The following is a 27,752-nucleotide window of genomic DNA, read 5'->3' on the forward strand; positions in this document are numbered from 1 at the left end:
TTTAAGGGCCGGAGAGTCATACGTATTTCAGGCTTCGATGAGGAAGCAAAGAGGCTGTTGCGTAGGTGTCTATGTAACTATTATTTAAAATATAACCATTTAAAAATGTAAAAACTATTCCAGCTTGAGGCAGCAAACAAATCCGTACTTAGTCACTCCCTGACTCAGTGTTTCTCAGAGGCAAAATTATAAGTAAGTGAACGAGTTATGCTCGGATTGTTTCTTTCTAACATATCAATCTTGTTGGAATAAATTTGCATTTAAAAATAAGAATCACAGCAGAACTGACTAGATATATTCACTCATTACAACAAGAAGGCCTCCGATTCTTCAGCATGGCACTCAGAGCTCGTCTTGAACTGGCTCTACTTTACTTTTCCAGTTTTATATCCTGTTTCACATCATTTTCCATGTTGTAATATTGCTACACCCTACGTATGACCAACTTTCAAATTCACATATCTTGCCCGGATTGCACTTTATAAATGTGTCTTTTTTAAAAAAGCCAACTTAGTTTGCTTTTCAAAAAGTTTAATAAACACATTCAAGTAATCAGTTTCACAACTGAGTGGCAACTCAAGGTAAAAATTCTCATTAAATACATGATACCATACCTTGTCATAACTAAAGAAAAGTTGAGCAAACGGAATTGAAGATAAAATTTTATTTCTAACCAGAATAACATAAAAGATTTGTTTTCCATGCTTCAAAAAGAAAAAAAACAAAAAAGGTCTTAAGCAACTCTCTGGCTTGTCTCTCATTCCCTACACATCCCAACTTCATGCTTCACTTGCCCTAAGCCCGTGGGGAGCTACAAGACAGGCAGCCTTGACACAGAAACCAAGCAGGGACAGCGCCGGGGCCACAGAGCAACTCCCTGGGCACAAGCACGCAGCTCAGCACGCCATCTGCCCTGCGCGAACCGACGACGTCTAAAGTGTTACAGACCCTTGGCAAGTTCTGCCTACTTCACTCTGTGCAAATCCTTTAATGTGGGCTGTGAGGAGAGGATTTTGAGAAGAACAGAAAGGCTGGACCTTACCCCATAGGAGAAAGGCTTGGAAAGCTTGGAATTTCAAAGTTTAGAACTTGGTTTCTTGTGCTCCACTGACAATTTCTCAGTTCTCCATCGCATGACACACTTGGACACTGACCTGTGCTTCTGAAAAGGCCCTCTGGCTCCTGGAGACTTCACTTCTTAGTTAGTTAGACCTGCCATTCTTTAGAGACCAAGTACTAACAAAAAAATTACACAACTCCAAAGAAGCCTACAGGTCAAGTCATTCTTAAAACATACCGCTCTCACTGGCGGACTCAGTGCCTCCAGTTTCCATTCCTTCTTTAACAATGTAACGAACACACTTCTCATTTTTTTCTACACTAATGGCTGTTTACACAAAAATTATAAAATCTAAGTATCTAGTGTCTTATTTTCTCTTTGGCAACTACTGTTGCTTGGACAGTCTTCACTTTCCCCCTTTTATTAGAGAAAAACACCACCTGACAGAGGGCATATCAAATGGGAGTCGGGAATACCAGGTATGTTCCTGCCCATTGATTTGGTCCCTGAGGTAGCTGTGCATCAGTCCTCACAAAGGACACCTGCCGTGTATGCGTCACCTCCCAAGCAGTTCAACACAACGCCTAACTCCCTCACCCAGCCTCTGAGGGCCACACACCCGCATGGCTCTTTGGGGGTATTTGACGGTTCAGATCAAGAGGTCCTGTGTGGAGTTCTCTAACATTCCTCATCATTTGGGATGGCACTGTGGTTGCAGAAGGCTGGTTTTCAAGTTGCAGGTTTTATTGGTCTTAAAGATTTCAAGACCCTCCGGCATCATCTGTTTAAACAAAAAGAAAGGAATACCAAAACATTAAAGTTGATCTTAAAAAAGTATCTGCAATGGGATTTTTATTTCAAAAACTGATTATGGTTTTTCTTATGTGCTAAAGACTTTGAAAATACCTCCATAATGGAAATAGTGGCCACTGTCTAAAAATGGCTTTCTGAGTTATAAATACCACCACGGGACAAAGTAAATGATAACATTAGATTTGCAAAGCTCTACGGAAGTCTCGACCCGAGGATGTGAGTGCTTCTCCCCTTCTCAGCGGACTGGAAGAGGGAGCAGCTGCCGACAGTGAGGGGCAATTTCAGCACACACAGGGCGGGAGCCTGTTGACTTGCAGAGAAGAGTGAAGGTTCAGGGTATGTGCACAACGGGACTGCCTGCAGGTGGGAGCCTGCCGTGCTGCTCTGAGCCCTCCGGCCTGCAGGTATGGCCAGCAGCACTGAGAAGATGAACCTTGGTCTCACCCACATGCAGAGCAGGACAAAGCTTTCTGTAGGAAGGACCAGAGGGCGCTCTCTACACAGACAGACCTGCTTGGAGAGGAGGCTGCCGGTGTGGGTGCTGGCATCCAGGGGATCCCCGAGGAGCCCACGGACTGGCTTGCCCACTGCTCTGGAGCCACGTCCACCAGGCAGTCTGCCCTGCTGCCCTATACACGCACCCCCAATCCAGAGGGCGGCCTGGGGCAGAAAAGCTGTGCACGTGCAGCAGCAGCCGTGGCAAATCCACGCGGCAGACTGCGGGACAGCCACCAGGGCCCACCTTCTTAAATGCCGGCAGGCAACTGAGGAGCCCCAGACATGGGGGAAACACGCAGCAGGAAGGAGACTAGAGGAGGAGAGTCTCTTGTCCTGGAGGGAACAACTCAAAGAACACTAGTTTTATTTTTTTTATTTAGTTAGAGATGTCCCTAACTACTGGATTCGCAATCCAAATATTTGCTAAAAGTCTGCAAAGAATTTTATCCAAAATACTATCAAAATGGAATTCTTCCTCGAAAGATACATGCACTGAAGTTGTGCAAAGTGTAAGGGGGGTGGGCGCAGTGCCAGCCGCGGCTGGAACTCAGCCGGCCCCTCAACAGGCTCACCAACACACACTCACCGCCACCGCCGCCCGCCAGCAGGAGCCACCACCTCACCCGTCTCCTCCCGCCGGGCCCAACTCACTCTGCAGGCAGCCAGAGAGGACTGCCACGTTTGCTTATTTGTTTAACGTTTATTATGAATTTTTATATCCATAACAACAGTCCACGCTCCTTGTGGTGTGGAAGGAAAATGCAGTATCACGGTACTGCTCAAACATGCGCGCTGAGGACCTAGTTTAAATGTTACGTAAGTAACTGGCAGTATGTTAAATGCTTCCTAGCTCTCCGAAATTCTGGGTGGATTATTATATTGGTGTTTACGAGTGTTTCACTGAGGTTTTCTTATCTAATAAAAAATAAACTCTGTTATCCGAAAATCCTCTATTCTAATGTTTTCAGGAATAGAGTAGTCAGATAACCAGGGAAGTCTCTGGTATCTCTAGAGATCTGAAAAGATACCACAGTCCTAAAACAACAGATGCTATGAGAAAAACTAAATCAGAAAACAAGAGCTCTCAGAAATGAACAATAACACCCAAAATAAAAATTTAACACCCAAAATTAAAAAGAAAAGGGTGGAACATACTTTGAGAATCCTCCAGAAAGTTTTTGAAGAAAACTAAGACATTAGAGAAAACACAGTAGAAATCGGTCCAGGAGGTCCCAACTAGTATGACTGAAGGAAGAGGGAACAGAGGAGCCCGATTATTCCAGAACTGGAGGGAAGAAAACACTGAGCAAGGTATAGAAAAACCTTGCTCACCTATACACATCCTCATGAAGTTTCTAAATAGCAAGGAAAAAAGAAGATCCTAAAAGCTTCCAGAAAAGAAAGAACAGGTCACCTACAAATCACAGAGACCTGCGTTGCAGCAAACCCTCTTCAGCAGGAAACCTGGCCGCTTAAGACAGCGGAGTTCCAAGGGGGAATCACGAATGAAGAATCCCACGCTCCAACCAACAGTGATGAGCCGGTCCTCGGGGGGGCCGGGGGCTGTGGGGGCCACCGGAGGAGGTTCTGGCAGCAGTGGGTGCGGTGGGCAGAAGGCAGACCTGGGCGGTGATCCAGGACAGCAAGGGAGGGGGCTCCAGGGTGACACGTCTGCAGGTGGTCAGGGGATGACTCGGAAAATGAGGGGCAGTATGACTGAGAGAATACGTACATTTAAAAACGTTGTGAAATGTGATTTTGGGGGGAACAATAAGGAGAAAAGAATCTAGAAACTCCCCCCCCAAAATAAAAGCAACACAAACACCACCAATACGCAACAACCAAAAGTGGGAGCGTGATTAATGGAACGTTAGGGAAAGAAACACACTGGACCTTGATACTAAGAACACGTCCTGCAGCTGGCACAGCAGTCATGGCACTGGACCCACGAACACAACAACACACAGCTGGCTAGCCAGGAAAAATACTTCCTGTGTTTTTAAGCAACTATTGTTTTCCAACTTTTAGAACCGACCTATAGACAAACTGGAGGGCTTCTTTCCCCTCAGTCCGTGACCACGATGATCCACACTGACGATGTAAAAACTGGTGGGCTTTGGGAAGTGAGATGAGGAAGGGGAGGCGAGAAGGGTAGGTAGGGGCCGTTACAGCCGCATCTTCATATCGAGAGGTCAGAAAACATAAGTGCACTATTTGAAGAATGAGAAGGCACAGACTAGGGAAACCTGGAAGAAAGAGAGGGAGGGGATGCTAGATCCCCTTTCCTAGGGGTGACAGAGATTGTCTATTTAAACAGTTCAACTAAATATTTAAATAGTTTAAATAAATCTCATTCAGTGATAGAGGTAACAAAAAGCACATGATTAAAAGTGGTTTTCTCTGGAAACTAAGGTGACATAAATCAGGATAGTGGTCACCCTCGGGTGGTGAGGGAGTGACTAAAAAGTGATGGGGCTTGGGGCGGGCAGGGGCAGGCTCCTGACACCGTTTTCGTTTCTGGAACTGGAGGTAACCGGTGAGTTTTCGCAATTGTGTGTTCACTGTGGAAACTCACTGGGCTGCTTACAATTTGTGTACTTGGCGAGTTTTCTTCAATAACGTGCTAACTTAAATAAACAGAAATTGTTAAAGTAGGAACCTCTGGGCAGTTGGAATGATCTATGTATCATTCCCTCCACTGAGAGGCTGGGGTATTAAAGCAAAGCACTATGACTGAAAACACCTCCAAATAAGGCCAATCTGCAAAAAAGAAAAGACATCACAGGGCTTCCCTGGGGGCGCGGTGGTGAGGAATCCGCCTGCCAACGCAGGGGACACGGGTTCGAGCCCTGGTCCGGGAAGATCCCACATGCCGCGGAACAGCTAAGCCCGTACACCACAGCTACTGAGCCTGCACTCTAGAGCCTGCGAGCCACAACTACTGAGCCCACGTGCCGCAACTACTGAAGCCCGCGCGCCTAGAGCCCGTGCTGTGCAACAAGAGAAGCCACCGCAATGAGAAGCCCGCGCTCGCTGCAATGAGAGAAAGCCCGTGCACAGCAACGAAGACCCAACGCAGCCATAAATAAATAAATAAATAATTTTTTTAAAAAAAGAAAAGATAAGACGTTATACCAGTATCTGATTGTCTGAGTTTCTTTGAAACTTCAATTCCATGTTCTTCTAACTTCCTCTTTGCACAGTCCTGGCATGCATTACCTGAAAGATGAAAACTTTTATTAAAAAACTTATCTAAGAACGGCTATCATCAAAAAGAACATAAACAACAAATGTTGGCAAGGATGTGGAGAAAAGGGAACCCTTGTACACTGTTGGTAGGAATGTAAACTGGTGCAGCCACTGTGGAAAACAGTATGGAGGTTTCTCAAAAAAACTAAAAATAGAACTACCATATGATCCAGCAATCCCACTCCTGGGTATATATCCGAAAAAAACAAAAACTCTAATTGGAAAAGATACATGCACCCCAGTGTTCACAGCAACATGATCTCAACTGCCAAGATATGGAAGAAAGTGCAAGTGTCCATCAGCAGATGAATGGATAAGGAAGTTGTGGGATACATCTTGGAATACAATGAAATACTACTACTCAGCCATAAAAAAAGAACAAAATGTTGCCATTTGCAGCAACATGGATGGACCTGAAGGACATTATGCTAAGTGAAATAACAGACAAAGACTGCATGGTATCACTTACACGCGGAATCTAAAAAATATAATAAACTAGTAACAAAAAAGCAGACTCACAGATATAGAGGACAAACCAGTGGTTACCAGTGGGGAGAGGGCAGGGGGGAGGAGCAATATAGGAGTAGAGGATTAAGAGGTAAAAACTATGAGGTGTAAAATAAGCTACGGGGAAAATAGCCAGTACTTTATAATAACTATAAATGCAGTATAACCTTTAAAAATTGTGAATCACTATATCGTACACCTGTAACATATAACACTGTACAGCGACTAGACTTCAATTTAAAAAACTGTTTTAATTTAAAAAACACCTATCTGATTTTACTGAAGCACTGACCAACTTAATCCCTACCATACGCTACAGACGTCTATCAAGTTAATGCTTTTTTCAAAAGAAATGGATGACCCTGGGAGTCAGAGAACGCAGCTAAAACAAATGCGTCCTTTCCCACGGAGATAAGGGAGAAACGGAAAGCTGAGCGCGCCTGTTCCACAATTCCTTCACTGAAGCCCGTGCAGCACTACAAGTTTCTATCCGTGGCTCTGCTGAGAGGGGCAGGGAAACCGGGGCTGCAGGGCCTCCGGCTCCGCTGACCAGAGCCCCTTCTAACCCAAGTGACTGACCAGCGTGGGGAAGCCTGGCACTAAGTTCACCCCAGGGTGGACGCCGGGAGCCTCTGAGCGCAGTCCTACCTGGTCAACTCGTGAATGGGCAGAGTCGAGCCCTGCAAGACGAGTATGGACATTTCAACCACGTAGTAGATAGAAAATTTTACACCAACGCTTAGAACCTTTGCAATTAAAATCTCTGAAGGGGGTGGGTCAAATTAGGCACTACCGCGTGTCAGAGAGCTAGTGGGAACCTGCGGTACAGCACAGGGAGCTCAGCTCCGTGCTCTGCGACGACCTAGGTCGGGGGGCGGGGGGGAGGGAGGGCCACGAGGGAGGGGGTATGTGTATACATGGAGCTGATTCACTTCATTATACAGCAGAAACTAACACAACACCGTAAAGGAATTATATCCGATTAAAAAGAAAAAAATTAACTACATCTTAGACCCAACGGTATGACACAAATAGACTCCTGTTCTAATTCCCCCGGACCCTTGGTTCCAGGACAGGAAATTATCCCTGGCGCCAGTGGATGGCCCACGTTTGACAGAGCCGCTTCCCAGTTCAAGGGACCGTCACGCAGGTGTTGCCATCTATCATCTCTGGCGGGGCTGTCTGGACGCAGCACGGGCTAAGCATTCAATGTGAGAAACACATCTATGATTTTATAAGTAAGAGCAGGAAAACACTGGAACACGCAGGCAAAAGACAGGCTGGCAAAAGCCAAGATGTGCTTTACCGAACAACGTGGTGCTGTCCACTCGATCGGCATCTGGGGAAGAAAGGAGAACAGTCAGCAGAGGCCACTCCACAGCGCTTCCTCCTCTCCACCCCCAGGGCCGACGTGAGGGCTGAGCCCCGACGTGTGAAGCCGGCCCGGGCACGGGGAGCTGCTGACCCACCAGCCCCTCCCAGCAGGAGAAGCGCCTCAAGAACACGCGTACAGACGTCCCTAAGGACACGGTCACACGTTACAAGTCCAAACGGCCTTCAGCCCCCAGCAGCCTGTCAAGTCCACTCAGCTGCCAGGGTCTGGAAAAGGGGGCCTGGGTGGGGACAGGAGGCCCCGCCAGCGGCGGCAGGCGCGGGAGCCCCGGGCGAGGCCCCGTGGGTCAGGAGCGGCGGCGCCAGCGCGCAGGCCGCGCAGGGACACCCTGAAGGCATGTTCCACTCTGCTGTCGGTCCAGGACCCCAGCCCCAGCTTCAAACTACCTGGGCACTAACTCTCTGAGCCGGTCTCATCAGCTCTAAAAGCATCTACTTAGTAGCAGTGGATACGGCGACCAAAAGTGAAATAAGGTCAAGGACGTAAAATTCACAGCAGTGTGTAACACAGCAAGTGTCGGCTCCCTGCTCTTTCCCTTAGTAAAGAAAAGTAGACTGCCACCCTAATGACACTTTTAGTAATGTGAATGCAACTTAAGTCAGTCCATCTTGCTAATTATTAGCAATTCGGAAAAGCACTAGTGGGAAGAAGCTAGACTGCTGGACTATCTGTGCGTTTGGTTCCCGCGACCTTCGCGTTATCTCTAGTCTTCAAGTTCACGGCCGGTCACATGCAGGCGGCTTTGTGGTTGACCCAATTCCACTGCGTGGGTGACTACGTCTGGGTTTCCTATTACCGTGGCATGACAGCCAATACAGACCTCTTGAAGTCTGCCGTCATCCATGTTTTATGACACCAAACTCAAAGCCGTGAACTGCCCTTACGGCAAGATGACCAGTCTAAGAAGTGCTCGCTTCTCTTGGTCATTCCTGGCAGATGATCAATGCCCCAAAGGGCCAAGGAGAATTACTTAAAAGGTGTGTTGCACTCAGCAGGACAGGGAAAAGATGTTATTTAAAAAAGAAAAGTCTTCATGAAATCATTTTGTGCTGCTGTGTTTTAACTTTTAACTTTTAACTAATGTAGTGACAGGATAAAGGCACGAGGCGTCTGCATTTTTCAGGCTGTCAGTACCACAGCTGATGAAGCCGGCTGGGCAGTTTTCTTTCTCGGTTAAGGTAATCTGAAGCTTGGCATGTCATCTGTGACGAACAGATGCGTACGACTACATGCACAGCTTTGACGGTAACGTTCTATTTACACGCTATTACTATCATACCAGTAACCCTAACCTTCTCTTTTTAAAGCACAGAGACATTAAGAGAAGCAGTAACTAGAAGACTGGTAAGTCTAACGGTATGTAGAATTACCTCTCAATTTTATTTTATGGTATGTGGTTTATATCTACAAAAAGGGGGGGAAAAAGGAAGAATCCTACCAGATTTGTATACTGAAAAGTGAAAAAACAATCCCGTACCTGGACTTCGCTGTTTGCAGATCTGAGTGGCAAGGTCTCGCACGTACCCCGGAAAACAGTCAAAGCAGTCCCCGTAGGACACGACTTTGATCCCGCGCAGAAGCATGTCTGCCTGCTGCTTAAAGAAATGGTCTTCACTCTCCTTGAGCACAACCATGTAGTGCTCCAAATCCGCCTTGTCCGGCACCGAATAAAGGAAGAGGGCCTGGAATATCTGATCACGGAGGGTCTCTCCGCAGCCCACAAACAGAAAGGATTTGGTGCGGTACAAGTTCTGAAGAACTTCCTGGGAAAGAACCAACGAGGAGACCGAGATGCTCATCTGAAAGTGAGTGAGACCTCACGATGTAAAGCTAGATATTTGTGATCTTAAATCGTTGCTCCCTAACCGGCCTTTCCCAAGAGCCACAGAGGAGCAAAGTCAGAAAAGCAGCAAAAGGGAGCCCCTTCCTCCCCGAGCCAGGGCAAGCGGCCCAGGCCCCAAATCCACGTCCCCAAATCCGCGCAGATGCGCTACTGCCCACCCCTCCCCACCCACCACCTTGTCAGCGTAGTCACTCGATTCAAATCTTCTACATTTATACACAATTTTAAATGACTGAAACATAAAATAAGGGCATGAAATTTTCTTTCAGCTCCGAGCTGTGCATCTGTAAGGCCCTGGAATTGACCTCTGTCCCAGTGAATCACAGGTGGGAACTCTGCGGAGAGGGGCCTGGCCTCGGAAGAATAGGGTTTGGGGAGCACGGGCAGGAGAGCTGAGGAGGGGACCAGTGACAAGGGCCCAAGGGAGTGGGCGTAGAGGGAAACAAAGATTGTTAGCGGGGTCGCCAGTTCCGACACCCAGACACCTCAGGGAGAGGTGCAGCAGCGGCAAGGTGAGGGCGTCACCCGTGCCCGGGGCGGAGGAGGGAGCGAGGCCTGGCGCTGCACTCAACGGCGCGTCCGTGAACACCTGTGGTCTCTCAAGCGCCGTAATGAATGGCAGGCAGTTTCTCCGCACCCCACTTGTCCAGGACATCAGACAAGCCTCACAGAGAACGGAACTTTAAAACTAGGGTTTGAAAGCTAAAAGAGATTGCTAAATAGAGAAGGGGGGAAGGAGATGACTGAATGAACAGAGGAAAAAGATGAGTAGAGAGGAGTGGCCAGAGGAGAGCGCTGCAGGCCGTGCAGGGGCCTGTGAGTCACGCTGAGGCAACGTAACTGGAACCCTGAGTAAGAGGGTCACGGAAAGTCCACCGAGCGTCTATTCAAGGTGCCAGGCCCCGTGCCGGGCCCTGGAGACAGAGCTGAGAGCAGCGGCGTGACCCGAGGGGCAGGAGGCCTGGAGGCCAGGAACCTGCTCAGACCGCCGCCACTGCTGGCTAGCGGCTGCCACGCAGCCCCAGGGGTACGACCAGTGCCTAGCCAGGATGCGCATACCATGACTTCCGGGTCTTGGGTAACGTCTTTGTATCCCGATAGGTCCAACACCATCCCGCAGGGATCTGTGTATAAGCCGTGAATGTGAAGAACTCCGTATTTGATGTGTCCTCTAGCCCACTGAAGGACCTAGCAAAGCACAAGCCAGACAGAGGAAGAACACTGGTGTTTAAAACAGGTGTAAGAGGAAAACACCCACAGTGACTCATGGCCTCTCAAACCTACCTGGGAAACAGGAAGAGATGCTTCAGTTTATATCCTTAAACCTAAGAGAAACTCAGGTGTTAAATGCTAGCTATTCCTGTCCTGCCACATCGAAAAGAACTTCTTCAGAGACCGACACTGTTATGTAGAAAATACCTTTAACATCTCAGATTATAGCACTGATGAGTTCAGGGAGACGACGAAGGCTTTCACTTCTAAGCCACATGTTTTCTTTTAATTACTGCTAGGTATACAATGTTTGTACACCCAGAAAAAATATACATATACAGAAAAAATAATTTATCAAATAGAAGATGCACATCACGTATATTCCTTTTATCTCCACGCCACGGGCTCTCACATCAGCGGGCCGGACTGACAACCCCAGACAAATGGACTAACCCCCGGCCCTGCCCGCCACGAGCAGGCGGAGGAGCCAGCACTTCTGTTCCCTGCCACACGCAGCTTACTCCAGAGGCCCTCGGTACAGGGAGCAGCCCCGCAGACGGCGCCACGCTGCTCCAACACGGGAGCAAGGTGTCCCGCCACGTGTCACGGGGGCCACTCGAGGCGTCGCCCGGGGCCCCGTCACAATTCCTCGGCCAAGCGCCGGGACACAGGCTGCCTAAGGGCGGCTCCCACACTTCCCCGGGTCCCGAGTAAGACAGCATCGCAAAGGGCCTCGATGACCCTGCGTGTGGAGCGGGGCTGGAACCCCCTGCCCGCCAGCAGTGAAGCAGGAACAGGCAGCGGCCGTAGCCGGCAGGAATCGTACAAATCCACAGGCACACACGGCGCACAAGAAACACAAGGGATGCAATGAGACTGTGGCCAACCTTAGCAATAAAAGAAATAAAAGCGTAAAATGTGCACCTTTCCAACAGGAGAAAGGTGTTTCGTTAGGTTTTTTAGTAACGCCTCGTGCCGGCAAGACATGGGAGACGGAGAACCCCTCACACAGCTGCAGGAGTGTAGACTGGAAATCTTTCTGGAGAACACGTGGGTGATTTACATCGTTTGTCTTTAAAATGGTCATACCCTTCGACCCTAACAAGTTCTCCAGGAACTTATCAACAGTGTAGGAATTTTCACTGTAGCATTATTTACAGTTGTGAAAATATGCTCACAATGATAACTGTAATCTAGTCTCACAATGAAATGACGTTTAAAACCATGCTTTTAAAGACAGTCTGATGACAGGAAAATGCTCACGGTAAATGCTAAGGGGAAAATGTCAGCACAAAAGCTTGGCGTGCGCTGCAGCCCGGTGTGTTCATTAATAAATAAACAAGCCAATTAACCGAAATTCACAGCGATAGGACTGCAGGTGATCTCGCTTTCCTGAACTACAGCCTTTACCACCCACATCTCCTACAGTGACAGAGCCCTTGCGGGTGTGCAGGACACAAGCAGACCGGAAGCCGGGGCAGGCAGACAAGGGGTCCTGAGGAGCTGGCGGCAGCGCCCTGTCCCAGGCCCTTCGTGTCTCGTTCCAGCGGGGAGAGGAGCCTCCGCGAGCAGACAGCACCCTTCCTACGCCGGGCCCTCTGCCGGGAGGTGACAGCCCGTGCCACACCACAGCAGCAGTGCAAGCATGCCTGCGCCTCCGCCCCTGCTCCCGCCCCCGCCCCGGCGGCCGGCCCGCACCTTGGTCTTGTCCTTCAGATCCAGAGACTCCATGGGCTTGTTGTGCTGTTGCCCGAAGAGCTCCAGCAGGTTGTCATAGTTGGTGGTCAGCACCATGGTGCCCCTCTCCATCAGGCTGAGGATGGACTGCAGCACCAGCGGGCTCTGGATGTGCTGCTCCAGGTTGTCGAACACCTCCAGCAGGCAGTCCTGGAAGAAGCTGGGCTTGGAATCGCCCGTGCGCTATGGAGAGGTGGACCCGGAGTTACAAAACCGCCGGCTCTCAGCCACCACCGAGCACCTAGGCAAGCGACAGTACTCTCGGCACCAGGGATGCAGTCGTTTTTTAAAAAAGAGAAAACGGCTGACCTTGTAGAGTTTACTGAAACCCTGGGGGAGGGAGGCAGGTAACGTGCAAACACGTCAGCAGTGATACACGCTGCGGGGAAGCCCAGCAGAGAAGGGGGCTCGCTGCCGCGCGGCAGAGCACGAACGGGCCAGCAGTCCCGGGACGGCCTCCGAGCAGAGCGCCGGAGGGAGGGAGGCAGCTCTGGAGAGGGTGGTCCAAGTGGGAGAGGAGCCAGCACCAGGCACCGAGGTCAGAGCACAGGTGGGGCTGAGGGTGGGAGAGGAGTGAGGGCACGTGCCACAGGTGAGGCCAGACAGCTGACCTGGAACCAGATCACGTGGGGCCCTGAAGCCCACAGTGAAGACCGGGGCTCCCTCCCCCTCCGCGGGAGCCACAGAGGCACTGGTCTCCTCCGCCTTGCTGCTCTGGGGAACTGGATGGAAGACAGCGTGTCATGCTGCTGAGAGACCGAGCAGGGTCAGGAGTGGGACTGGGTCCCCCGATGTAGCACCAGAGGTCACTGGTGGCCTTGACCAGAGCAGCTTCAGGGGAGCCCGGCCGGGCTGGGTTCCAAGGGGAGGTGAGCGAATACAACAGCCCCTGAAGAGCTGTGCTGTGAAGGGGTTCAGAGAGATGGGGTGTGGCGCCAGGAGGATGCTTCACGCACTCCCAGCATGAGCGCCCCTCAGCCAGCCTTGCCGCAGGGCCAGCAGGACGGCGGTAGAGCCCGACCCGTGCGTTCACGTGAAACGCCTCTGCCGGCCCCTGCCCGCCCCCGGCACCACCGCCATCGGCCTCAGGAGCGTCCACCAGAGCCCCCCCACGTCCTCCCAGGTGGTCGCTCATCCCAGGGCTCGGCGCTCCCTCTTCCGAGACTCTCCTGTCCCTCCCCGCTCTGGAGACCCCGCACTGTTCCCGGGCTGCACCCTCACATCTTCACGCGCTTCTGTGAGCCTTCGCCTCCTTCTGCCCTGAAGACCAGCTCCCCACATCCCTGGCACCGCACACTCCGGACCAGGGAGGATGCGAGGGTGGCACCCACTCGCTGCCGAGTCTCTCCAGCCGCGCTTCTGTCACAGCTCACGCTGGGTTCACATCCACGCAGCTGATCCTTCCTATATCACAGCCTCTAAATTCCTCCATCCCCCTCCTCCAGCGATCCTGTCCCATCTCCGCCATCCACACCCCAAACCTTATCATGACCAGCAGCAGGACCCTTTCCAGAAACCCTGGCCGGCCTCTCCCTCCACCTGCCCAACTCTTAGCACCATGGCTCCCAGGGGACTTCACCCCACCGGGACCCACGGCGCTGACCCACTGTCTCTCCCTCCCCCGCCAGCCTAACTTCTCCCACCACGCAGCCTAGACTCCATAATGTAACACTACAGTTACTCCTGAAATTCGCCTTCAACTTCCCCGCCCTTCCCTGCCTTTGCCGGAATCCTTGGGCAAAACCCCGATCCTGAGAAAACCAACCCTCCACTTACCCTGCACCTGTTCCCAACCCGCTGAACACGAGGAAAACACAACCATTCTGGCTGCCTCACTTGAACTCTTTCTTTTTAATGGAAGTTCTCAAAAATACACAAAAGTAAAGAGGAGAATCAGATAAAGCTCCAAATATTCACCTCCTTGACTAAACAAGCATCCACCTGGCTGGCCTCTATTTGAACGAATGGCCTCATCCGAGGGGTCCTTCTCTGGTCCATCGACTCTGCCCCTCCCTCTCCTGACAGGGCTCAGCAACTTCCTTTAGAAAGGGCCCGGGAGCAAACTATTTTAGGCTTTGCGGGTCACAGTCTCTGCTGCCAACACTCAACTCTGCCCTGAAGCATGAAAGCAGCCGCCCTAGACACCGTGCAAAGGAACGCAGGGCTTCATTTACAAAGCAAGCAGCACCAAAACCCTGCCCCATGGTGCTAGTTCCCCATTAACACAACACCCGTACCTGGCATCGTCACCCAGACTCTGGTAAAGCCACGGATGGCCACATGTACAACTCCGGCCAATGCCATGCAAACAGAGCGGCTTGCACGTCAGCCCCCGGAAGGGAGGACGCACGGCCCCTCTGTCCCCTTCCCACTAGCTGGCAGGCACACATCATTTACGGCAGGAGTCGGGGCAGCTAACCTTGAGCATGAGGTGCGGGCTGCACGGTGAAGACGGCGGAGCCATAAACGGGGGCCCAGGTTCCCCACACCGTCAAGCCCCTGTGCTCCGCTGGGGCTGCCTACCCAGATGTTTATGTGAGAAATGTAAACACGATCACAGTCAAGCCACGTACTTCTGGGTTTCTTTCTCCAGCAGCCGAAGTTCTGCGTACTAGTTCTCAGGCTTTCTTCTCGGTTAACCCTCAACATCTCCCCACCCCAACTCTCAGATGACGGCTATACTTCTTCAACAAACCTAAGGGGAAGAAAGCTGCCTCGGGCCTCGGCCACACATCTAGCTCCCTGTGTGCGTCCTGTCCGATGACGACCTGGCTGTGACCTGTGTGAGCTCAGCCCTTTCCGCACCCGCCCCACTGGCTCCAGGGCATCACTCGGTGAGTGTCCCCTATATCACCAACCGCTCTTCCTCTGCTAGATCCTTTCCACCTGCAGACAAAGAAGCTCCGTCTTCTCCCATCTTACAGTGTCTGGGAAGCCCCGGTCGTGTGAAGGGACGCAGCTGGCCTGCCTGGACCAAACGCAGACCTGTCTGCTCTGTCCCTTCGCTAAACGAGGGTGAGATCACCAGGCTGGTCCCCAGAGCAGCACGGCGACCTCCCTGAGACAAGCCCCCTATCCAGGCTCTGTTTAACAAGGACTGCTTTAGGAGCCCACGCTGTGCTCGGCACCCCCTCTGTTTAAAGGGACGACATTCTGATGAACTGAAAGATTTCTGGCTTGTCAGCCCACCTCAGTGAGAAACAGACACGACGCAGGCTTGGAGAAGTCTAGACGCTAGACTCACTCACCAACCTGGCCCACAGCCGAGTTGTCCCCAGTGAGACCTGACGCACTTGTGTGAAAAGACTTACAGGGGACATCTTCCGGATCAGGTCATGGGCGACAACCAGCAGGTCCCCGTCCTTGGTCACCTTCCTGCGGAACTCGGCCACGTCCCCGGGGTGCAGCACCTCGAGCTGCTCCGCGGCCTCGATGATGGCCTCGATGCAGCTCCTCCACGAGCACAGGGCGGGGATCCCTGGGGCCGCGGCGGCACTGACTCCCGTGCCCATGACCAGGAGCAGCTCCTGGGGCTGTTTCCGGATGAGGCTTTTTAAAAACTTTCTACTTAAAAACAAGGGAGGGAAAGAATGAAAGCCAACGTGGAAGTACTGCAACCGCGAAGAAAACAACGCAGTCTGGGAACATCCATGAGGTGTCAGGTCAAACACAGCCCGTGCTGGACACAAACACACACGCAGCGTCCCCCCAGTTATACTAACCGCAAGACGGAGCCTGTGTCTTTTTCTTTTTGTGTATCAAGCTCACATGTTCTATCCTCATTCCTAAGGGACTTGGGACAGTACTGTCTTCTTCATCTCGAGTCCCCCCTAGTGTTGAGCACTCGCTTAAGTGCACAAGAAAGCAATGTAAATTCCTTTGAAACTGCAAAGGGCTTGTAAATGCAAACTGTGGGATGAAGTAATCCCCGATCACAGGACAGGAAAGAAAACTCCTGGCGAAATGCTGGTCCTCTGCAACCCACCCCCGGCAAGCACCTCCTTCTCCTGCATCACTTCACAGAAGTGTAACCCGCCCACTCCCAGTCAGAGGTTTCTTTCCTGTGAAACGTGGCACCCCCAGCCTTAGACGTGACCCTCTGGTCACCTGCTGCTCGGTATGGAGGCCAGGCGACAGTCGCCTCCTTGGGCAGAAAGAGAGCTGCCTCTGCGAACGTTCCTTACTTTGGAGCAAAGGGTCGTTACCTGGCCCCGGAGACGCCCTCCCCAGCTGGTGTTCTCACTTCGCTCACCCTCCCAGGTACCAGATAACATATAAGGAGACTTGTGATGGAAGCTATACATCCATCACTGTTTGAGGGTGCAGTTGACTTCATTTACCTTGATTTTTGTTCACTTCTGTTTGTTGTCTTTTCCACGGAATCCATCTGTAAATCCTAAAGAGATTCAGAAGCAATCGCTCAGAAGCAACTTCCACTTCCCAGATGAAAGTTCTCTTAACAGTACCCTGGAAGAGAGATGAGGCGGGATTAAAATCAAAGGTCTTGGAGCTTTCTTTAAATTAGAATAACTGAAAAGCATCGTATACAAGAACATACATCCAAAATGGTTCCTAAGCCCCCATTCCTAATTCTGTGACTTAACAGGCCAGGCAGTCTCAGACCCTGATTCTGCAAAGCCCGACACTGGAGGGAAAATGAAGGGAAACTAGTGTGAGGGAGCGCAGGTGGTGCAGCGGTTCAGCGCTGGGTGTTTTCACTGCCCCTTCATGACTCTGCTCCAGAACCGCTTCCAGGTGACACGAACACAAACGACTTATCACGGAAGGAAGACAACGCAACGGCACGACAAAGTAAGCCACACACGGGTTTCCAGGACTGTCCGAGCTCTCGAGGGCACCAAGCAGTGCACTGAGAGGGACCAGGACACGCCCAGCAAGTCTTCTGAGGAGACGCCAGGCCCCCCTTGGCCGTGCTGAAATCCAGTCCAAAGGAATAACCGAAGTAAAAGGTCAATTCTTAGCTTACATAAAACGCGACTCTCGAATCAGCCAGGTCTCTATTGCCAGACTATCTCCGTGTTCTATCATTTTTCCAGAATCATATCCCCCCCCCCAGTTCTCTACCTAACATTTACTGCAAAGAAGGAAATATACAGAAAAAAAAAAAGATTAAAAAGCCCATAATTCTACTACCTACAAGCAATGACTGTTAGCATTTCTAGAGTTCCCTCTAGACTTTTTCCTTTAAAATTTTTACATCATTTGAGACCATAGGTCATATCCTACTTTTTTCATGCATTTTAATAAAAGTATTTATCTTATGTTATTCAAAACTATTCCTAAATATAAGTGTAATAGCAACACACATGAAATTCTATCTTACTGATATGCTATCCTTTACTTTACCTACCTCCCCAATGTAGGGCATTACTATAACTCTGACAACCATCTCTGTGCACAAAGTTTTCGTCTATTTTGAAATTATTTATTTAGGAGAGATTTCTGACAAGCAGAATTGCTCAGTTAAAGAATATGAACTCTGTAAAGTATCTCAGCACGTTACCACCAAACACCTTTCCAGAAAAGTGGTCAGCCGAATACGTAAGTGTCTGCTTTGCATAGCCTAACCAGCACTCATTGAAAACCACCTTTTCACATGTATAATCTTTTTTTCCCCCCTAAATTAGAATTAGGTCACCAAAAATAATTTCCCAGGGGAAGGAAACAAGGCTTAATCACTCTATGAGCATCTTTAGACTTTAAAGCTAAACAGGATGGTAAGAATATCCCCTGGAAGTGTACAAAGAACTCTGTGTAGGTACCTGTGCACATTTCCCCCCCTCACCCCCGCTCATGGGAAAGGGTTCAGAGCGCCCTTCAAACTCCCAAAGGTGTCTGTGACCTTCCCCCAAATGTTAAGAGACCAGTCTGCAGGCGAGGAAAGTGCGGCTCCCTGATGCCCGTCACCTGCCCAAGGCTGGTGCTCGGCCCTAACTCCTTCCCACTGTGGAGTTACTATCTGAGTCATCAAAGGTCAGACTGTTCCATTTCTGTTTTTATCTACTAGATATTTCCTAAGGAAAGGAATAAATATTGAGCTTTTCCACTATATTATATAATCCCGAGAATAAGCAAACTTGGGCCCCGGCCAGGAGATTTCAATGTCTGACCTAACTATTCATCGATCCTCAGTTTTAACAGCTATGAAATAGGAAATCCTGCTAACTGACCGAGTTTTGAAAGCTTGAGAACCTCTCATAGGAAAGATGCTCTGGATTCAACCTCTGGAGTCACAGAGCTCAGGAGGCCGCAGACTTCCTTTCTCAACCTTCCACCGCATGACGGAACTCAGAGTCCTTCCTGTTCAAGCCTGTGTGAAAGGTTAATACAAGATGCTTACCGGCTGACTAATCCAATTGCCCCCCAATCCTGCCCCCCCAAATAATCTACATCACTTGAAAATAGTTACTCCTTCCCACCTGGAAAGGAGTCTTTTACATCATCCTGCTCTACAAGACATTTTAGAATATTTTTTAAACAGTCACTGGTCAACCAATGGCTTAAGAAATCACATGCCCCAAACTGTCACCATTGTGAAGAACTTTAAAAACCTCTCTCTAGTTCTTTCAATTATTGCTCAGCCGCTTTCGATGCTCCACATATGTACGAAGATAGATACAAATGGAAAACCTAAACACTGCATTTACACATCTGCAAAAAAGTATGAACAAATTAAACTTTTGTGGGCTGGACTTAACTCCAGAATTAAGTGATTTCAAAGTTTTCCAAAAGAACAAGTTACCACTGCAAGCACTGAGCATGTACACAACAGGCGGCAGCTTGCACTCCTGGCTGATGGCTTGCCGGCTTGAGCGTTCAACACTCACTCCCCTCCTGAGCGTGACGAAAGCCTGGCGCTGGCTCTGCAGCACTTCCAACAACCGCACACGCTCCAAACCCAACAGGCAGGTGAGCCTCTAAGCTTTAATACCGATCGCACACGCTCCAAACCCAACAGGCAGGTGAGCCTCTAAGCTTTAATACCGATCGCACACGCTCCAAACCCAACAGGCAGGTGAGCCTCTAAGCTTTAATACCGATCGCACACGCTCCAAACCCAACAGGCAGGTGAGCCTCTAAGCTTTAATACCGATCGCACACGCTCCAAACCCAACAGGCAGGTGAGCCTCTAAGCTTTAATACCGATCGCACACGCTCCAAACCCAACAGGCAGGTGAGCCTCTAAGCTTTAATACCGATCGCACACGCTCCAAACCCAACAGGCAGGTGAGCCTCTAAGCTTTAATACCGATGGGTGTCTGTAAGGATCAAAGTAGCCAACACAGGAAGTACCCAATTACATGAAATCTCAGCACAATGACTAGGTAATGATGAACTGCACAGCTGCCCATATTTAGACATTTACAGTTCATTGTAACACTGCGCGTTGAAAGACATTACCTCATTTCCTGTTCTTTCAGCAACGTAATTATCCGAGCCAAATCTCACAATGACCTAGAAAGTACCCCAACTCTCTCCTTGTTTTTAAACCAAGGAAGGGCCAAGCAGGAGATCTCCCTCCAAAGCACTCAGTGCCCGATCCTAGAAGTTCCTGTAGGTGGGCAAGCCTCTGGGGTTCTGCTCACATCCCCAACACCATTCCTCCAACCCAGTCAGGTTCCAGACAACAGAAACAAAAGCCTTCAGAGACCTTTTAGACACGGCGCCTTTTGGCTTCCTTGGTGACCGTGTCGTCACCACACTTTGCAGGCCCAAAGCCAAGTCACCATGGCAACCCATTTTTTTTTCCAGGACCTATCAGCATTTTCTGAAAGCAAAATCAGGCCCCAACACAGATTTGTATCAGCAGCTCCTGTCCTTTTTATTTAAAGCCATGAATAAAAGTCTGAATAGGATATTTTCTGCTTAAAATCGGAGATCATGAGTATTTTATGAACTTCAGAGTAGCCAGAGACTGCCTTACTTATCCTTTGAATCCCTAGTGTCCAGCACTAAATAAATGTTCACCAAACTGAGTCTAATGCAAAACAGAATAAACTACAAACACCAAACTTGTTACTTACAGCTAGCAAAACGAAGTCCCGCTCCCCAGCCCCCTAACTCCACTGCACCAGACTGTCAGTGGCCTCCGCGACCCGCTCCATCATGCCTCCTGGTCCCCCGGCCCTTGTGCAGTCAGTCCCACTCTCACTGACTCTGGGCTGGGTCATGTGACTTCTTTGGCCAATGGGATGTCGGCAAACAAGCGAGCGAGCGTTTGACAAGCACGTTGACACTGGAGCCCGTCCTCTTGGAACTCAGCCTCCTAAAGCCCAGTCTAGCCTCCTGGATGGCCACCGACGGAGAGCACACCAGCTGACAACCCAGCACCATCCACTCGACAGGCATGCGAGGCTACGAGGAACCGTTCAACGCCAGGCAAGCGGCCAGATGACCACAACTGCGTGAGCGACCCCAGCGAGGCCAGCCTGAGTCCTGCCGAACCAGGCCCAGGTGCTGATCTACAGAACTGGCCGTTCTTTGAAGCGCTCATCACCATTCTACACAGCCAGAAAGAGCAGAGGGATGGGATAAAAGACAAAAGTATCAAGACCAAAAAAAAAAAAAAAAAAGCACAGATCAATGAGTGAAAAGGGTCCATAAAGTTTTGAGGGGGGAGGGAGAAAATATTTGTCAATAATAGTATTTTAGGGACTTCCCTGGTGGTCCAGTGGGTGAGACTCCGCGCTCCCAATGCAGGGGGCCCGGGTTCGATCCCTGGTTGGGGAACTAGATCCCACGTGCATTCCGCAACTAAGAGTTCGCATGCCACAACAAAGATCCCACATGCCACAACTAAGACCCAGTGCAGCCAAATAAATAAATAAATATTTTTTAAAAAGAACAGTATTTTATTACAAGTAGCATAATAAAAAACTTAAAACGAATCACTTTCTATTATAAATTACACCTTCACTTAAGTACAAACCCTGAATTAGAAGTTTCCAGTCTGTGGGATCCTCAAAGATATTCTTAAGAAAACTTAACTTCTTCCTATAAATAATCACATGGGTTTTGAGTGGTATATAAGAGCATGGAGATGAGAGCTCCCAAGTTGTACAGCCCCTGATGACAATGAAGGGAGAGGGGCCTACAGTAGACATACGCTCAAAACATATTCCTCTTACACAGGGACATCGCAAATATTCATGAAAATTTCCAAATGCTCGCTTTTAACTCACTTGTACCCAATCCACAGTGATGGAATAAGATGCTCCCAGAATTTGTGGAAAACGTCAGGTCACTGTGACTACAAATGACTTGATTAATGTAAAGGCCTGGCAACACAGCTAGCTCTAGCATTACACTCTGCTACTGTTACAAAAATAACCCACACTAAGAAATGATTTATAAATCTGCTACTCACAGGAGACAGGAGACCTGAAATATTAATACTAGTATTAAATGGAAGCCCTGTAGCCAGTGTGGTTCCTAAGGACTGGAATGTCCTTAAATGAGGCCAAACCAATTGCCCTGTGACTACACCCAGGCAGGTCTGGAGGCCTCCGGCCACGAAGCAAGCTCTTCCCAGCTCCATCGAGTATCGCAGGAGTGCCTGGGGCTACAGCTCACTGACACTGACACACCTGGTCCTTAACATCCTCCTCCTCCTCACCCTTTTCTCTAACTTGAGTCCCTCCAACTGCCTTTTTCATGGCAATCTGGTTCCCGGTGTTAACTTGGGAGGGGGGCCACAGAAGCAGAAATCATTCGGCAACAAGAGGAAGTTTTCAAGTACATTTGACAGACTTCTAACCACTAACGAATCATCTGGGATCTAGTTGGTAGAGGTTATTTCTGGCGAGTTTGGTTAGCCTAAGTAGGTTCATCTGAGCTGAAAACAAGGTGCAAATGGACCTTGAATAATTAAGCTTCCAGAACTGCAAAGGAGAGGCTTGCCCTGAAACCACAACACCTGGGGCTCTGGTGGAGAAAATACAGAATCTGGAGACAGGAGACACCACCATATCCCCCAGCCCCGAGATCGCTCTGAACCTCAGTTTCCATATCTGTCAAATGGGAATGCCATCATCCACATCACTGATTGTTGTAAAGATTTTGAGTGAGTCAAATATCTGAAAGGCACTTAACCTTAAGATGTTTATCTATTACTATAAACGACCTCAGCAGCCAGCTGCTCTCCCTCAGCAACAGGAAGCTTTCAGTGCAACACTACTTCTCCACAATGACATATTCATTTAACCTGGATTCTGGTAAAACTTAACCCAGTCATTACTAGTAAGAGATCTTCAGGATGAATTGTTTTCTTCAAGTTACAGGAAACACAAAACCCTAATTTGAAAACATGCTACTTAACGAATCACTTTTTATTCAGTCAAAATAAACTGCAGGGGGGAAAAAATCCTTATTTTGTAATGATCAAAATGTGCTCATTTGCTTCTTGAAACCAGCGCCTCCAAACAGAGTTGCTTGGGGACATAAGCTCAAACCGAGAAAACAACAAAACCCGCCACTAATAAAAAACTTAAAGGCCACAGTTTAGTTCAAAAAGCAACATTAATTGCTGACGCTTTCTACGCCCCTGTTAGATTCAAGGGCAAACACAAAGCACCTTATGTGCGTTCTCACGTAAAGCTCTCAGCACCCTGTGACGCGGCTCTTCTTACCTCTCACCTGGCCAACGCTGACATGAAACCCTTTTAAGAGGCCAGCCAGCGTGCTAAATGGAGTCTTGCATGTTTTCTCCAATCATCAGTGCAGCTCGGGAGGGCAAGCAAACATACCTGACATTTTACCAGGAACACTGCCAACGTCGGAAGTGGTTACTGCTTAAGTCTGTCCATCAGATGTGACATGCTTGTACAACTCAAATAGACACGTTACTGAACAATAAGCCAATAATGGCTTATTAAAATGTATCAATGAAGCACCAGCATTTATCCATCCCAAGAGGAATAAGAGATGTTCTAGAAAGTAAACCTCCAGTGAAATCTAAAATTACAGAATTTTAGAGCTGGAGGGATCTTAAAGGTTCCGCAATGTCAAATACCCTAAATAACAGATGTGAAAATTGAGACTGAGAGGCAGTGACTTGATCAAGGTCCCCTAGGGAGTCCGGGGACAAGCTATAAACTCATTCCTGGCTTACATCCCATAATCTTGCCACTATCCTGGGCACCAGCTGGTCCACTGTGACCCCAAAACTTCATGTAAGGTACTCATTTGTACCTCTTTTTACGACCATATCTTTATAAATACCAAGCCACACAGTTTGGCTGATCTGCAGGTTCACCTGCTTCCTTGCTCCATTCATTTTCCAGAAATGCTAAGAGAAACAGCCAGCATTAGGAAGATACTAGAGGCAGCAAGAAGCCTCGGGCGAAACAACGAGCTCAGAAGAGCTTTCTGTTTGCTCCGGGCTGGCAGCTTACCACACAGCTGTCCGGTTAACTTTAGCAAGCAAATATAAGATAAGGAACAGATAAGGAGGGCTCAGCTGGGAAACAAAGCCACCACTGGAGAGGACTTCATTCTCCTGGGAAAGAGACCTTGAGGCTCCTTGAGGGAGGAAGTAGGATCCAGCAGAAAGAGTCCAGGCTTAGAAGTTAAACAACCGAGTATCAGCTGTACTACTTAATATGGGGTTGAGTTACTCTGTCTCTGGGAGCTGTGTTTCCTTCATCTGTAAAAAAGGAATAATATCTTACATCTCAGGGTTGCTGCAAACACTAAAAGGGGTAACACTTAAAACAGCAGAGCCCACAACAGTGCGATCCCCACTATACCATGTGCACGCGATGGGTATCCTTCCTGGATTTAATCAATTGAAATTAAATAAAATTTAAAACTCAGTTCCTCGGTCACACTAGTCACGTTTTAAATGCTTGACAGCCACACGTGCCGAGTGAACTGGACAGCACAGATCCAGGGCGTTTTCATCATCACAGAAAGTTCTACTGTACAGCGTCATCGTACCTGGCGAGAGTCTCCCTGCCCCTCACCCAAGTCCAGACCTCAACAAACAAAAGTCCTGTGGATTTATTCTCAATCGATCTCTAATCCATACCCTCCACCATGCCTTGCAGCCCTCACAACTTGTCTGGACTGACAGCCACCCTGCTTCCGGTTTCCCCTCTGGTCCCACACTGTCTCCAAAGTGACGTTTCTGACACAACACATCTGAACTCGTCTCTCCTTCAAGGGTTTTCCAGTTCCTTCAGGACGCCCAAGCCCAGCTTCCAAACACTCCATGATCTGGTTCCACTTCTGAGCCCCAGCCTCTCCTCTCCCTGCCCACTGTGCCACATGTGCACCTCCGGGGTGGATGCTGGGCTCACTCTGACACACAGTCACCCTGATGAGGCCCTAGGTGACCTATGGGCAAAAGACCAAAACCTCCCCTAAAAGGGCTAACAAGTTCCCAGCATCAGTCCCCAGGCAGAAAACGGTGGGCTGAGACAAGAAAGAGCTGGAAAGGTCTTTGGGGTCTAGACTTTAAGAAGCTTAGCCGTGCTTGAGGTCCTCGCTGGCACCACCTGGTCCAGGTCACCTCCACCTCTCCTGTGGTCTTGCTTCCTCCAAACGATTCTCCCACACCAGACCCAGCAATTGTTCAAAATCACAAAATCCCTCTTCACTCCCCTCCTCAAACCCCTCGATGGCCCCCCACTCCCTTCAAATACCAATCCTCCACCAGGCTTCAGGAGCTCCTCTTGCTTTGGTCCTGACTACCCTGGCCCAGCCAGTTCTTGCCACTCCACGCCTGAAACCCCGCCCTCTGCCAAGCTTCCCAGTTTCCCCCATTCTGGTCTCCTCTGTCCGGAACACCTCCTTCACTCCTCTCCACTGACAACGCCCCCCTTTCTTCAGCTTGGAGCTGGACCATCACTCACGCAGGGGGATGGGAGAAGCAGTAATTCAAGAAAGGGCCAAGGGCATGGTGGGCCTCAGGGAACAAAGCTGGATTCTTCCCACTTAGGATTCCCTCTAATAGCCCCTGAGGACCTTGCTCATTAAGGAGGTATTACATCTCCAGCCACGCCCCCAGGGTGAATCTATGCTCCAGCCCACTTCTTGGTTTCCAAAATCTCATGTGCTTTGTGGCATGCCTCTCTACCTTTTCACATACTGTCCCTTTGCCTGGAGTGACCCTGGCAAACTTTTTTTTTTTTTTTTGCGGTAGGCAGACCTCTCACTGTTGTCCGTTGCAGAGCACAGGCTCCGGAAGTGCAGGCTCAGCGGCCATGGCTCACGGGCCCAGCCGCTCCGCGGCATGTGGGATCTTCCCGGACCGGGGCACGAACTCGCGTCCCCTGCATGGGCAGGCGGACTCTCAACCACTGCGCCACCAGGGAAGCCCCTGGCAAACTTCTTTATTTCAACCTTCAAGAATCAGCTCACCTATTACCTGTCACTTTTCCTCCCCTCCAAGAAGCTCTCCGTAACACCCCTTCCTGAGAATCTGACCCTCACCCCAGCTAAGTTCAAGGCCATATAAAAACTACCTAGGTGCTTAACTACCGCCCTCCATTGTGGCCCTGAGAGCAGGGACTGTGTCATCTCTGGCTCCAGTGCCAATTCCTGGAAACTTAGTCTTTTGGGTCTAGACTTTAAGAAGCTTAGCCGTGCTTGAAGAAGCCACGGTCCTCACTGCCACCACCCTGGGTCGAGGTCACCTCCACCTCTCATGTGGTCTTGCTTCCTCCAAACAATTCTCTCCCACCACAGCCATTTAAAGAAAAAAAAAAAAAAGTTAGCTCCATGAATGACAAAATTAGGAGACAAGCTCAAAGCGTCCTGATCCGCCCCAAGGCTCTCACCTACTTAGCTGGGCCACCCTGCACCACATCGGATCTGTTTTCTAGGCGCTTCTGTGGAGCCATGAGTCTCACCGCAGAGCATGAAAATTAAACCCTGTCCTGCTCTGGCCTCAATGCAACAGTAAACACGACGCCACGGCCTGCGCTGAGGTCCCACCCCCTACCTGGTTACAAAGGGTCATCAGGTGACTCATATGCCTCTACTTCTTTTCTATTATCAAGAATTCACAAGCCCCCAGGAGCACTTTCACGGACACCGCATTGGTCCACGGACCTCAGGTTTGAGAAACCCAGCATCGAGACCAGCAAGGAGAGGGAGGCAAACGGCAACTGAACCTCGGGGCCGGTGGCAGAGGGCAGGGCAGACGCCGAGGGTGGGGACGGCGGCCCAGGGAGCCGGGGGAGGAGCTAGGGAGAGATGGCGCGGAAGGCCTCAGGGAACCCGGGGATGGGAAAGTCAGGGACGGTCTCGGGGGTCCTGAGGGAATCTTGGGGGGTTTCTGGAACCGAGGATCCTAAGGGGTCCCGGGGCCCTGAAACGGCGGGAGGGCCTCAGGTGGTCTCGGGGTTTAGGGGAAATCCTGAAGGGTCTGGGGGCTCGAGAGTCCTGAAGGTGTAGGTGCCAGAGGTGGCCGGGGACTCCGACAGGGTCTCTAGGGCCGGGGCGGATCCCGAGGGGTCCTGGGGGCTGGGGCTCCCGAGGGCGGGTGAGACGGGGATCTTGGGAACCGAGCTTCTGGGGTCCTTGAGGCGGCCGTGGATCCCGAGAGAGGCCGGGGGTCTTGAGGGGCTCTCCATCCGGCACCCCCGGGCCTCCCCAACCAGCCAGCTCACCCGCGGCGCCGCCGAGACGCTGGCCGGAGCTCGCGCTCCCGCCGCCTCCTCCCGCTCAGCGGTCCAAGTCTCCGGGGGCTCCGGGAGGCCGCGCGCCCCTCGCGCTGGGCGAGGCCGGGCGGAAGTCAGTCTGCGTGTGGGGGGACGGCGCGCGCACCCGGAGCCGGAGCCGGAGCCGGAGCAGATGACGCGCAGCCCCCAGCCGCGACTCCCACGGAGGCCGGCCGCGGCGTTTCGGCAAAACCTTGCCCCGTGCGCCCGCCCTCGCCGCGCGAAGGTTCCGCCCCAAAACCAACGGCTCCCTAGCCGCCGGCCCCGCCCTCCGCGGAGGCCCCGCCCCCGTCTCCGGCGCAGTCGCGGTTGAGTGCGCGGAGGGCTCTCTCTGGGCCGAGCCTTCGTCCGCGCTCCGCCTGCAGCTGCTCACCGCGCGTTCTCAGCTTCTTCATCTGCAAAATGGGCGCGGGCGCACTTTGCAGGGATATAGAGACCATTAAGTGCAATCGGAGGCGCCTCTCTGCAGCCAGGCCCTGCATCACACTCATGCACAGCTTCTATTCTTCAACCCGAGTTGGGTCCAGACCCGGGCCAATGTCGGGTCTCCACACACGCCCTGCTTGCCAAAGACCCTGCGGACCTAAAATCGCCAGTCCCCTCCCCCAACCCCGCGTTCTTTTCTTTCAGAATTCTACCAGAAATTACGTATACTTGTTGTCTCTCCCCAGCTCCCCGGGAAAGCCGGGACCTTGTCCGCCGTGTCCATCCCTGGGTACCCAGAAGCTAAAAGGGGGCTGGGCACACGATCGG

General features: G+C 50.5%; 1 protein-coding gene across 10 annotated transcripts; it reads right to left on the bottom strand.

Moving 5' to 3' along the window:
• Positions 1–514: 514 nt before the first annotated feature.
• Positions 515–27,283, bottom strand: FAM118A (family with sequence similarity 118 member A). Of its 10 annotated transcripts, XM_032645352.1 has the most exons (10): positions 26,949–27,087; positions 18,504–18,643; positions 16,653–16,779; positions 15,624–15,879; positions 12,274–12,495; positions 10,423–10,551; positions 8,998–9,319; positions 7,434–7,466; positions 5,507–5,590; positions 515–1,841 (listed from the first exon to the last, which is right to left on the bottom strand). In XM_032645352.1, exons 3-10 carry the CDS (start codon positions 16,697–16,699, stop codon positions 1,822–1,824), a joined length of 1,113 nt encoding a protein of 370 aa, XP_032501243.1. In that variant the 5' UTR covers positions 16,700–16,779; positions 18,504–18,643; positions 26,949–27,087; the 3' UTR covers positions 515–1,821. The 10 variants fall into 10 exon arrangements, with proteins under 10 accessions (XP_032501243.1, XP_032501250.1, XP_032501248.1 ...); XM_032645359.1 differs by lacking the exon at positions 18,504–18,643 and having other exon boundaries at positions 8,998–9,112; positions 26,949–27,083; XM_032645357.1 differs by lacking the exon at positions 18,504–18,643 and having other exon boundaries at positions 8,998–9,115; positions 26,949–27,083.
• Between the last annotated feature and the right edge of the window lie 469 nt (positions 27,284–27,752).

The sequence above is a fragment of the Phocoena sinus genome, chromosome 10 (genome assembly GCF_008692025.1).
Source record: "Phocoena sinus isolate mPhoSin1 chromosome 10, mPhoSin1.pri, whole genome shotgun sequence".
Taxonomy (NCBI): Eukaryota; Metazoa; Chordata; class Mammalia; order Artiodactyla; family Phocoenidae; genus Phocoena; species Phocoena sinus.

Bases quoted from the DNA above. Each gene is read 5' to 3' on its own strand.
- FAM118A (XM_032645352.1), bottom strand. From the start codon at position 16,699: ATGGATTCCGTGGAAAAGACAACAAACAGAAGTGAACAAAAATCAAG. The intron at 12,496-15,623 runs GTAAGTCTTTTC...ACCTCTCCATAG, and splicing joins TGATCCGGAAGATGTCCCCT to CGCACGGGCGATTCCAAGCC. The intron at 1,842-5,506 runs GTATAACGTCTT...TTGTTTAAACAG, and splicing joins ACTCAGACAATCAGATACTG to ATGATGCCGGAGGGTCTTGA.